This window comes from Anastrepha obliqua, chromosome 2 (genome assembly GCF_027943255.1).
Source record: "Anastrepha obliqua isolate idAnaObli1 chromosome 2, idAnaObli1_1.0, whole genome shotgun sequence".
In the NCBI taxonomy this organism is placed as follows: domain Eukaryota; kingdom Metazoa; phylum Arthropoda; class Insecta; order Diptera; family Tephritidae; genus Anastrepha; species Anastrepha obliqua.
Window position 1 is genome coordinate 89,441,856 of NC_072893.1, and position 14,206 is coordinate 89,456,061.

General features: G+C 35.1%; 1 protein-coding gene across 1 annotated transcript in view; it reads left to right on the plus strand.

The window, feature by feature from the left end:
* The window catches only part of LOC129239328 (uncharacterized), a 47,996-nt gene extending 34,504 nt beyond the window's left edge, over positions 1–13,492 (plus strand). The window contains exons 10-13 of the mRNA XM_054874762.1: positions 6,705–6,799; positions 6,942–7,193; positions 7,354–8,107; positions 12,497–13,492. Coding sequence (XP_054730737.1) covers positions 6,705–6,799; positions 6,942–7,193; positions 7,354–7,942 — 936 coding nt within the window. The 3' untranslated portion in view covers positions 7,943–8,107; positions 12,497–13,492. The remainder of the gene's footprint in view (positions 1–6,704; positions 6,800–6,941; positions 7,194–7,353; positions 8,108–12,496) is intronic.
* The last annotated feature ends 714 nt before the right edge of the window (positions 13,493–14,206 follow it).

Genomic DNA, 14,206 nt, shown 5'->3' on the forward strand with positions numbered 1-14,206 from the left:
CCACCTCATTTTGATCCGCAATAAATAATAGGGATATCATATAAAAACAACGCCCACTCTTTATATGTTAATACTAAATTTACGTCCGTTCGTTCCTCTGATATTCCAAATTATAACTGTACTTGTCTATGATTTTTTTGTATCCAAAAATTATCAGCCAGCCCAAATTAAAGTTTAGTAAAATGTGCGCCTATATTACCAGGTTTTGCACTACCTTACTTGCTCCTTTTCCGAACCAGGTTTTTTACTACCTTACTTCCTTCTTTTGGGTTACCTGAATATATTACTTCATCTGCTGTGATGTTCCTTGTCCCATCTTTTTTTAATTTTTAAAAAGGTTCACTATGCTATTATTCTCACTTAAATAAAACCATCCTTTGCAGGCTTCGAAATATTGCAGCAGAAAATCAAGCGGAAATATGCAGGCAGCAGCAGAATCTAAAGATAAACAAGAAATAAAATAAAACAAAAAAATGAGTGTACTGTCGAATAAACAATGATTTTTAGTCAGAGAGAATCTAAATTTTATAAGCTAAAGTACCAGTTTCAATTTTAATACAAAAAAGTTTAACATTGTACTTTAAGTATTTTAACTTGAGTGAAAAAAAGATTTAAAATTTTGAAAAAAAATTTACTATTAAATTAAAAATAAAGTAAAGTATTAAAATAAGTACTTGTCTGTTGAAGAACAAAATCAAAAAGAAACGGTTTGGCTGCAGAGGCGTAGTAACAAGTAGACGATCCGTATTTTAATTACCAAAATTCTATCTTAAAAGTTTTTTTCTAGCGATTAAACTATGCAATTAAACGCGTAATATATGCCCCAAAAATACTTTCAAAATCCTTATAAGCTTGAAAATATGCCTTTAAATTTCAAATACTGTACGTTTAATAACTATAGCAAAGGGACTTATTGAGAAATGTTTACAATTTATTTGTTTCTTATTTAATTTGAGGGAAGTCTCACCATTTATAGGCCCATAGCCACTTTGTGGCCTATGCAAACGTAACTTCTCTCAGTCAGGAGGTAGAGGAAAGACAAAGAAGGTTTTACTGGGACAAGCTACAGGGTTTATCGCAATCAAAATCTAAATTTCAAATCAAAATTGTAATATTGCATGGAATTCAATTTTAGAATCATGACAGGAACTCTAACAGGGCATTAAAGATTCAAACAACATATTACTAACCTGGAAATATGCTCCAGTGGAACGTCAAACACGTGCTAGCATCGCACCCAGCATAAGCAACACAAACGTCTGGGTAAACAAATTTTACCAGAGGAGAAAATAAAACGCAAAATATTAGTAATAATAATACTATATTTAATTTTCATAATTTATTACGAAAATATGCATAGTTAATTCTCCTGCAAAAGCCATATAAATCCCGGTTTCAAACATTGATAAATTTGATTGATCTTAATCAAAATTTCTAACTTTTTAATCAGAATTTTTTGACAGCTTTTGAGTACCCAGAGTTACAGACCATTAGATTTTGTGGATTTTGGTATAATAAAGTGCAAGCTTCAAATGTCTCAGAAATCGCGTTGACTTTTGAATTTTTTTTTTGGCGTCGAAACATGCATTTCGCGCTTTCTCGTGCAAAACCATTTTTATATAAATACGTTGTTATTGCGAACTTTTATATTCATTTAAATTTCGGCACAGTGATACCATATTACTATCCGTACTGATGCCTAATGAATATTTATAGCTAATATACAATTTTATAGAATATTTTTTTATGAAACGTGTAAAAACTTCAGCTAGCAACAAGCTGGAATATATGGTATTTAGATGGCCCTGATACCTAATTTACATTTTTCCATTTTCTTACCTGATCTCCAAAAATATCAAAACAAAAATATAATTTGAATATATTTACTTACGTGGGATCAAAGTACTTCCATTTTACTCATATGGAAGAGACCCCAACTCTCGACCGTTTTATTCCAATATTTCCTTATCTCCAGAACAGTTCAAGTTGACTATCCGCATTAATAATTTATTTATTTTTTCTCTCTCCCAACTTTGAACACACAAAGTTTAGAGCTGTGGGTTGAAGTTAAAGTCAATCATAGAAAAACCGTTTTCTCAATCAAGGATCTAAATTAGTAGTTGTAATTGTTGGCAGATTATTATAAAATATTCAAATTCGAGGGGTGGCTATTAAGGAGCAAGAGAGCTGTAGCTGTAGTTGTAGCTGTAGAAAAAGTACGCAGTCGAGAAACCGCACTAACCACCCACTATTTAGCGTTAAGGCTTCTGAACGAAACATGAAAAAATTAATTTAGCCATAGCATTCGTTTGCATTAGAGTTGCTTTTTATTTCGCCCGAAAAATATTAAATGTAAGGCAATAAAGCAAAATTCAAAGCAATAATAATTTTTTTCCATATTTATGGGATTTTACACACTACTACAAGTTAACATTACTACCTTGACGTGTTTGCTGAAATGGAAATAATAAGGAAAATACTACCTGAAGTATGAAAGGAACCAGTCAAGAGAACTTCATCAAAGTGTGCACCGACTCATGTCGCCTTTTCATTCAAGAGGCTTCTAACCAAGTATCGCATAGCAATTCTAACTGATATTCTAATTCTTTCTAAGGTGAAATCTACATCAAAAGGAAGCTTTTAAAGGAGCTGATAGAAGAAGACTCCCAGCACTGGCTTGAACAATGAAATTAATAATTAATTTTGAATAATGAGAATAAGAAATTGTTTGGCATTCATCATCATCATAGCATCGGGGTGAACCATTGCTTCCGTTGCAATTAGCCTCCACGACACTCGGTAGCCAGCTTTTCGTTTTATATCAGATATGCTCATTGCGCCAAAGCCGCCTTCAATGTTATCCCTTCATCGCGTTGTAGATTTGTTTCCGCTTTGATGTGCCTCATTACATTTGCACCCCTGATAAGTGTTTCTAACACGTCGTTGTACGGAATTCGCGAAGTACAGTGTCTCAGGTTGTACAAGTTCACATATTTTGACGTGATAACGTCTTATAATTCGATTTAGCCGGCTGCACGCACGAAAAAATGTGTCGTTACCTTACATTAGTGTTACCTTGCTCATTTGTCGTTACCTTGCTCATTTGTCGTTACCTTGCTCATTGCCGTTACCTTGAATGAACTGCAAGCGAAAGCGCGGAACGAACAAAGCAAACGAACGGCAACGTTCGACATCCTGCTCTCTCCTACTTAAGTGAGCGTGTATATGTATGTATATGCGCATATGTACATATATAAATTCACGTATTTGTATTTGCATATGCCTTCTTATTGATTATTATTAAATTGATTTACTTGAATAATTTAAAATAAAACCAAGTTTGTTAATAATACCTGTTGTTTTAATGTTATTATTATTAATTTTTTTATTATATATGAAGGAAAAAATGTATGGTAATATTTACCACATACCTTATAAGATATGTTGTATACTATATTAATATATGTATATAAGCATGCATATACATATACAATTTCGCGCAATTTTCAAAAAGAACAAATCTATATGTAAAGATGCATACAAGTCATATGGACATATCAAATATACGAATCTATTCCGTACGCAAGCAAATGTAAGCTAATGTGCTTGCACTGCAAGCGAGAGCGCGGAACGAACGACAAAGAGCACAATCGGCCCCCGCGTTCGGCAACGTTCGACATCTGGCTCTGTCCTACTTGAGTGAGCATATATAATATATGTATGTATATGCTCATATGTAGGTATATAAATTCACATACTTGTATTTGCATATGCCTTCTTCCTGTGTGCATGGTAATGAACCATTTCTCTGTTGAGAATAGGACGATGATAGAAAAAGTAGGAAATGAAAGGGAGTGTTTCGAGTGTACTGTGTCTTGAAAAAGGCAAATCGATGATGGTGCCTCTTAGTGTTGTTGACTTATTAACGTCTGATGCACAATCGAAATTGAAGATATCTTTCATGAATATGATAAATGTTTCGTCATTTTTCACGTTTGTGTAAATGTAACTTGACATATTCCATTGCAATTCCATTTACCTCCTCCTCTATATCCATACAAAATATCTATCAAACAAATAAAATTAAAATTTTGTTTTGAAAATTGCAACCATTCCATCAATATTTTCTTATGACGTTGTCACGTTACACTATCGTCAGTAAACCGACTTTACAGACAACCTCTTTTTTCTTAGAATCTTTCTTTCAAAACAATTAACTGCTCGGTTTTATTGCATTGAAGGTCTTTTGCCAGTTTTGTAAATTCGTAGTTATTCGTTTCTAGAAAGTAATCTCGACTGCATTCTTTGTAGGCGCGAAGTAGGACTTATTTGCAGCTTGTAACCTGTCTTGTATAACAATATATGTATCTTTCTGAGCACTCAGTATAACTCCAAGATAGTTAAATTCTTTGACGTGTTGCGTTGCGTCCTACCTTACAGATCCGTCATCCGCATTGGTACAAATTTGTGTAGATTTGCAAAAAATTGTGCTTCTAAAACATAACCTTTGCTAATTAAGGATAATGACAATGTTTTAAAATTGAAAATTAAAAATTGTAATTTATCGACAACGACTTCTCTTTTTTTATGCCTTACATCTTGCCTCGCCGGGCTACCTTACGGGTAGGGCTACCACCCTTCCCATACATGAAAATTAAATGTTTAGCTGCATAAGTCCACATTTCGTATTCTGAGTAGACACCAAATCGAACCATAAATGCTAGTTTTCGAAACATATTGACCAAGTCAAACCTTAAATTCTAAATATTTCTACATCACCGTCCCTTAATGGAACAATAACGAACCAATTGACCGAAACTATAACTTCAAATTATATTTTTAACATGGCGATGTTCTACGAAATGTCATTTGCCAGTCTATGCAACGGCATTATACTCGTACCAGTTAACGAATTACTCGGCTCTACAACAGTTAACGAACCCACGCACCAATCTTATTCCAGTTAGTTAATTAGTACATAATGGTAAAAAAACGTAGATGCATTCTAACATTTAAAGCATTCTTATTGAAGAGTATTTGACTCTCATATACTTCTAATTGGTAATTTTGCAACTGGTTCAGTTCTAGTTATTCTCGAACTAGAACGACACTTAGGGAATGGAAGAATATAATGTTTGTAGCGTTTAAAGCATTCTTATCTATAGTAACTGAAGAGTATTTGTTTTCTATACACCTCTAATTAACCATTGCAACTGGTGCAGTTCTACTCATTCTCGAAGTAGTACGATTCCTTCCATCAAATACCAGTTCAGAAAGTAATAGAGTGGTATAAAGGTTTCTTATTTATAATAATTGAAGAGTATTTGTTTTCTATACACCTTTAATTGGTCATTTCGGAACTGGTATAGTTCTAGTCCATATATAGCTAGTATGACTTCTTACACCTAATTCCCGTTCAGAACTAATAGAATGTTTAACATTTTTAAAGCAATTTTATCTATACTAACTGAAAAGTATTTATTTTTTATGCACCTCTAATTGGTCATTTTGCAACTAGTACAGTTCCAGTCATTATGGAAGTACTGTCACTTCCTCCATCACATACCAGTTCAGGAACTAAGAGAATATTTGCACTTTTAAAGCATTCTTATTAAATTAACTGAAGAATATTTGCTTTGCTTACACCTCAAATTTATCATTTTGGAACTGGTTCAGTTATGGTCATTCTCAAACTAGCTGGACTCCTTCCACTAAATACCAGTTTCATTAACTTTTAGATTATTTGAAACTCTAATGCATTCTTATTTAAAGCAATTAAAGAATATTTGTTTTGCTTATAACTCAAATTGGTAATTTTGCAACTGGTCCGGTTCTAGTCATAATGGAACTAGTTTGGTCTCATCCATCATATACCAGAATGATTTTTCTCTGCAGGTAAATTTTACAAATATTTACAAATGTACTCTAATTTTTATCCTCATATGATATTAAGCTATTCCGACCATGTTTAAGGAGTGTACGGAATTCATACAATCATATAATTTATATATATATATATATATATATTTATTGTACGGATAAGTAGTTTTACTGGACACAAATAGGCTACATAAAATATTACATTTTGCGCATAAGTAGGTATACATAGTAATGGAAGCCACAGATATGAACGCATACTTACTAACAAAAACATTCAATATTTTATATTTCTACTCAAATATGAAGTTTACTATTATTAACAAAAAAACTGTATTGGCAAATATTTCCAATTGTTAATTTTAAATAACTAAACTAAGTAAATTTAGTATAAATATATTTGTTTGGAGATCCTAAAATTGTTTGTCCCCCACATACTGTTCTATAACCAAATATGACTATGTAACTGGTATACAAATACCGGTCTTTATTACAAAATGAAATTTATCCCTAACAAACTACTTACATATATACAATACATAATCTTCTATGTACATATTTATATGTATGTATACTGTACAATAATTTTAATGTAATTTATATAATCTTTTAACAAATTGTATTGAAGTAACTATCAGTAGGTGCTATTTGCATTGGGTTACTTTATATTTATTTTCTTCTTTTCCTCATTTCTAACAAATATTCGATTGTTAACAATGTCCAATAATACAGTTATTTTACCCAACAAGATAACAGCAAAGCAAAGATTATTGCCTCTCCACAATACATCACATATCTAGTTTCCTTGATTTGAATTAAATTTTCAGGAACACATACGCCAATCGAAGGAGAGTAAGCTGGATGAATTGGGCCGCAGTTCAAAGGCGCGCTCAAGGGACAACTTATCCAGCACAATGCCGAGGTAAGTAAGGCGCCGCAGCAAGCGAGTGTGTCAACACAATTTGTATAATGCAATAACTTGTAATCATTGTTGAATGCAACGGAATTGTTTGTGTGTGCGTTGTGTTTGTAACTATCATTTGTGTTTTTGCTCTACTCTACAGACCCAAACACTCGCAGGCATCCTTGCAAATTCTTGACGACACATCCAATCGCTATTATCGTGAATTGGTGCCTATGACGCGCAGCGATAGTAAACCTGACCTCAAAGAGCGTGAACATAGCATTCTTAGGCATCGCAATGACATGGTTGTACAGACGAGCTTCTGCGGCGATGATGGCGATGACAACAGTTCCGAAACGACTGCGGAGGCACAAGCGGCGGCAAATGCTTGTGATATGGGCTGTCAAACGCGGTAAAACAACAAAACAGCACCTAACACATTATTTACAAAAACAAACATACATGCATTCATATGTACATATTCATATTCGTATCACCATATTTGCATAGATGCACACTTGTCCCTAATGTTTGTAGAGCAATCAATGAGGCTCCCATGTCTCTGTTTACAGTGAATCGCTCTTTGCCACGCCGTTGATGCACCAAAGCTCAATGGGTTCGCTGAAGGATAAGGCTAGCCTACATTCACGTTCACGTTTCTCTACATTCGGCTATGAAGCCTCACAACCGACGCCACCCCCACTTCCAGCAGGCGGACGCAGCCAACTAACGGGTCTCAATGTACGCGATGCACAGGGCTATATCGAGATGAGGGAACGACACCCTGCGCCGAAACCTTCCATGCCACATATGCATCGCATGAATGCTTTGCCACCTACTCCGCCCACGCCAGCGATGCCGCCGGAGATATGTCACCATCATCATCAACATGCGCACACGCACGTACACCCTCAACAACAGCAACAGCTACAACAACAACAACAATTACGGCAGCAACAACAACAATCAATGCCACAGCAAGAGCAACAGCAACAGTTGTCAACGCAGCACTCCAAAGAAAGTGCAGCGGGTGGCAGGTCAACTGCGACATCGACAGCGACGCCAGCTCAGGGAAAAGCCAAGCCAAAGCTGAGTCAATCGACAGCTTACATAGACATTAGGAATTCTGCGCCGGATGTCATCATAATGACATCGCATTGACATTTAAGTAACTCGACGAAAATCACGCCATATCCACATGGGCGCACGCAACAGCAAAAACACATTAACACACTTAACAGACTGCTACAATGTGCTGGTGGTTCGGAAAATGCAAGAGAGCAGCCATTTAAGTGAAATATTCCGACAAATAAGAAAATCAGTTGGGTAAGTAATGCTAGTAAGCGCACGGATGCGGCATCAAATCAATTACGCTAACTTTTTTCTCTTATCTCAAAAACTTCGTATTACGGGAGAAAATTTGTAGAAAGTTTTTGTTTCGCAGTGGCGGCCATTGTAGTCCCTACTAGGGACATAAAAAATTAAAAAATGAGATATTTTTTCTTAACAACGTTCGCCCCACTTTAGGCGTTTCAGCCCCAAAAAAGCTGCTCATAAAACCCATACGACACTGCATTGGAGGAATAACAACCAAATTGGGAAGAAAAACTCTACAAAATGCCTAACAGTGCATATACATATGTATGTACGTGTCAATTACGTATAGAAGAGTACACATTAATTGTGGTTGGGACAAGTCCGTTTATTGCGTTTTGTTCCAATCCATCCCGCATGGCTACAAAATGGATTGACAGTAGGCCAATGAAGCAAAAAGATCCCAGAATGGTTCTTCCCTTTTGTTGAGACTTTTTAGACTCTACACTGAGAGCACTTCACAATTTGTTCCAAGATGTAATTTCACTCAATAGAATGCGCGCTGTGTGAAGGCACAAAAATGAGCTAAGGAGCCTTGATGACTCCCAGAGTTTTTTCTCACCATATTCACTAAAAACTTTGGTATTTGAATTGATAGCAATAATTCGCAACAAATTTCGGTCCCTTAGTAACTCATATTTTTTTCTCAGCCAACTGACTTCCTTAATTTTTATTTAGTCGTTCGTGTATCAAAAAGGCTCTACACGTCGTAGTCCTTATTCATTTTGCTATATAATTCGTAATTGGCAACATAGGAAGACATTGTTTTTTCAAAGAAAAAAATAAGTAAATTGGGATTGTGACGATCTGCTCACCTACCTTTATCGTCATTTATACTAGCACCCATGACCGAAAAATTATTTGGCTTTGTAATATGTGAAACCGAGGAACGAATACAAGGCCGCCTGCCCTTTCTAAAGTGCGTCTTGAGTTTCCCGTACAATTAGAAAATCCTAGATTTGAGGCCCTCGCCTCATTTGGAATGGTGTTTTTTGGGTGTTTCTTAAAAAGCGTATAAAGTGGAAACGAAAAAAGATGTTTTCTTTTTGTTTTGAGTATTTTATTTCTTGATCAATTGTTATTAAATAACATTTTTTTGCCATACGAGGTTCGTTTAAAAAGTTGTCAGCCTTCAAAAAATGGTCTTCACATGGACAATGGACACAGATTTAGACGGTTGTACTGAACCGATTTTGATGAAATAAAATTTAAATGACGTAGAATTATTGTCGCTATCGTGTGAACTACGATCATTCAGAACAAAATTTTTAGTATTTTTTTTGGGCCTTTAAATTAAAAAAACGGGTCAAAAACCGTTTTCATCTTTGAACGTCCGTCATTTTGTCAAATTTTATTTTTTGTAAAAGTCGTAAGCCACACGATAACAACATTCACACGGAAGAAGAACATTTTTCCCTTTTTGATTTCAGACACCTGTGAGTCCCAGAACCCGTGTCGCCTGCGACTTACCTTTTTTGGAAGACCATTTTTTAAGGCTGACAACTTTTTTAACGAACCTCGTATGGCAAAAAAAAATGTTAGTTTTTAACAATCGATCAAGAAATAAAATACTGAAAACAAAAATAAAAAATCATTTTTCGTTTCCGTTTACCACACTTTTAAAGAAACACCCAAAATACAGCATTTCGAATGAGGCGCACGCCTTAAGCCAATCGGCTTTTATGATTACTCGAACTATCGATTTTTTCTTCTTAATACGCGTACCCCGTTTTATAAGATTGACTCCAGTTCTCGAGATAACGGTTTTTAAAAATTGGTCCAGAACCGCTGTGCTCATTTAGAAACAACCTGACAAAAAATGCATACATTTCCAAAACAAAAAAACATCTTCTTTTAAATTCTGTTGAATTTATTCCAAACGTGTTTTTGTCCTAATCAAATTCTAATCGACTGTTTGATGCCTGCGTACGGAAATTTAAAAAGTCGTAATTTTTAAATGGGTTATCTCGGCAAATAAAATGTTGGTCTCAGCATGTCGAAAACTTGATTTTTTTGAGCTAATTACAAATCAAAACTAAATTTTTCGAGGTTGGCTATTTATATTTCTAGCCTAGAAATGGAAGAATTAACATTAGAGGTTTTAAACGGTTATATTGTTTTTCAGAATATCCTCGAGGAGGATTAATTTAGCATTCATTTGAACCACTTTGTCCACTCGTTTTTTTTAAATTGCTTGGGATCCAACCTTTTTTACCACAGGGTTATCATACAAAATCTTATTTATGCTCGTTATCCTAATACCGAAAGATGCCTCAATATCACGGTTTGTGACTTAATGACCTTGCTCAGTAGTTACGCGCACAGCTTCGATATTTTCTTGTGCAAAAACTGATATGATATTTTTAGATTATCTTTGTCTGAATTCTGAAAAATAATCGCACGAAATCGTTTAATTCCATTTTCATGCGGAGTTGATTTTTAAAGCCACTGCAAGCAGCACTAATATGGCTCACACATCAAAAAGTTCTGAGTGCGTTTATGGCAAAATATTTATAACTTTCCATTGGAAACGATGGAGGGGTCTAAGGCCAGAAATATATAACATAATATATATATAGCAACCCTCGTATTGGCTCTTATACCCTTTATTGGGCATTTGACCGAGCTCCATTTCTTATTTGTGGTGCTGATCTTGATGTTTTCTCACAAATGGAGGGACGTACAGTTTAATGCAGTCTCCGAACGGCAGATGATTTTTATGAGGTGCTTTTTCTTGGCAGAAATACACTCGAAGGCCGTGACATAACCTGTTGAGGGGCGACCGCAATTAGAAAATACATTTTCTATCATTTTGTTGTTTCGTGCCCATAGCGGATTTCGAACCCGAGCATTACCGAATGGTAGTCACGCACCAACCCATTAAGCTGCGGCAGCTTTATTATATTAATTGCTTTTGAATTGATTAACTTGTTTTCTCAGACTCTTGATCAATTGAAACAAATATATGGGAAGAATTTCCCTGAAGTAAGTAACTTGCAGTTCATTTCTTCTATATACTCAAGGGAGACTGTTCATATAATCTGTTTTTGTAATCTTTTTTTTCGGTAGCTTCAATTTGTTGCTTCACAATATCCAATGGAAAGTGGAGAAGATTTTAGAAATGTGCCCGCCCGCCTCTGTCCATTCCACTTTTTCAACCTATTTGCCACATTGATTGCATCTGTGTACGAGCATAGAACGGGAATTAAGTTTTCAGCTTCCTTGTCATGCACGTAGGGATTTGCATATTCTCCATTAGTACTGCAAACAACGCTGAAAAAAACTCTCCAAAACCATTCAGAAAACTTTAGTCATATCTTAAGAATTATAAATTTAAATAAAGAAAGCCAAATACATACCTACATATGATACTTGTATAAAGGGTGGTTAAGTTTCAAAGGTCGGTGTTAATTTTGAATAAAATACAATTTTTGTAGGAAATTATTGTCATTTCTCTTTATTATGATAATACTAGTACAGCTCAATTACGTCTGAAACAAAATATTGGCCAAATGGCCGCCGCGACCTCGATGACGCTGAGGCAGAATTGAGGTTCCATACCGTTAATGTGCCGAATTATCTCATCCTTTAGCTCTTGATTTGTTGCTGGCTTATCGACGTGCACCTTTTCTTTCAAATAACCCCAAAGTATGAAGTCCAACGGTGTTTAATCACATGATCTTGGCGGCCAATTGACACCGCCGCGACGTGAGGTTATTCGGCCATCAAACTTTTCGCGCAAAAGAGCCATTGTTTCGTTAGCTGTGTGACAAGTGGCACCGTCCTGTTGAAACCACATATCGTCCACATCCATATCTTCCAATTCGGGCCATAAAAAGTTCGTTATCATCTCACGATAGCGAACACTATTCACAGTAACTGCCTGACCGGCCTCATTTTTCGACAATTACTCTTGGATTATCATTCGCCCAAATGCGGCAATTCTGCTTATTGACGAATCCACTGAGGTGAAAATGTGTCTCATCACTGAAGTTGATTTTCTTCGAAAATGCGCGATATGCATTTTGTTTCGAACGCCCGTTTTCATAATAAGCCTCAATAACTTTAACGAGTTGCTTGATTGTGTATCTTCCTATAATTCAAATTGAGTTAGTCTTAAATTGAAAAATGTCAAATGAAATACAGAAAAAAACTTAACGTTTAGGTGTGGTTTACATTCATCATCGGCCCTTAAAATTTAACCACCCTTTATATACCAAAAAGCTTCAATAACCTTTTATTGAGTATTGAAGACTAAAGCAAGCCTTTTTAATAAAACAGTTCAAAACCCTTTTACATACATATGGAAAGAAAACTAAATTCATGCATTTTCTTTTTCAGACCTACGCACACAAAACCATATTTGTATGTACTTATACATACACACGTATAACCGTCATTGTGGATGCAACGTTTGAGAGACCAATGTAATCTGTATAAAATTATTTAAAGTAAATTTTTATCTAAAGTAAGTGATTAAATACTTGAAACGGGCGGGTAGTGAAAATAGACAAAGCTTTAAGCACGCATAATTAAGAACTTTCATACTGATTCAACATAATGAAATATATTAAATAGCATAAAATCTACATAGATACTCGTATAAAGTTAACCAATAGCGAATTTTTGAAGAGATTTTTGAAAGTACTTTTTGTGAGAAAAACAAACATTTTATATATGTACAAACATAGCTAATCAAAGCTCTGATGTAAGCGCAGAAATGAAACACAAAACTTTTGCCGGCACTTTTTCATAATGAACGTTTTGATATAAACTTGAAGATGTCAGTTTAAATCTAGCAAAAATATAAAATTATACGATAATTGACGCATATATGCGAAGCTTTAATAGAAACCCCAGTAAACATTGCATAAATTACTTGGGGCATTTCAAAGGTAAACTCTTTTTTTTAATTTTTCCAAATTTCATTAGCCACTTATAAATTATACATCTGTACAGTCTGTGTCAGAAAAAAGGAATCGCTATTATTCATGAAGTATAAAAGATATATATTTAAAATTTTGTATGTACAAAACAGTGTGAAAAGTATGTACAAAACTACGTCTCGCAATTACTAAATAAGCCGTGTAGTCTCCATCGTTGTCGAGTATAGCCTGGCCTCTTCTCGGCAAGCTTTAAACCAGCTTTTCTGCGTAGCTCGTCGACAACGAGAACCGGATTTTGCGAACTTGACGCACGAGTTGATTTAAATCGTGGACTGGCTTTCCGGCAAAATGCGTTTTCATAATTCCTCACACACTTTCAATGGGGTTTGGCGTCTGAGGACTGGGAAGGCCAGTCAATTACTGTGACGCCTTTTCTTGTTTCTGAATGGGTTTTCTGAGAGCACAAAAAACTTGCAGCCGCGGTGTAAGATAAAAATACCGCTTCGAAACACTTCGCGTACTTCTCACTTCTCATTTTTATTTGATTGCGTTTACGGCAAAGTTTCGAATGACACTGACCCGAGTTAGCACTGAGGTCGTAGTTCTTGAGTGGGAGTATTACGCAGAAAAGCAGAACGAAATATACCTTGAAGTTACCGGTTATTTTCTTCTGACACAGACTGTATGTCAAGCTAAAAAATGATATTATACATGTATGCAAGTATGGCAAGCCAAAATATGCAGAGTTACGAAATTGTAAGTTTTTCTCTTAGGGAACTATTGGCCCCGTAGTTATAAAGAAGTTAAAAGCAGGCGTTAACTATTAAAACCGGGTTAAGAATTAATCACCATTTTACCTTTGTTCTAGTCAAATGAGTACGGGTTTTACCTCTTAAAGGCGATTTTAAGTTTGGAAAGAGTGGCCCACAGTTATAGACTAGTTAGAGATAGGTTTTAACATTCACTACATTAATTGTATTTTCATATAAGCACTATTTTTAGCGCTAAAATAGTCAACTTGAAAGACGTTCTATCTTTAAATCAATGTTAGTTTAAATTTTTTAACATCGAAATTGAAAAAAGTGCTTTTAATCTGAAAAGTTTAAAACAAAATTGAAAAAAATACTTTGCAATCAGAGAATAATTTGCGATCTTGCGGTTTTGA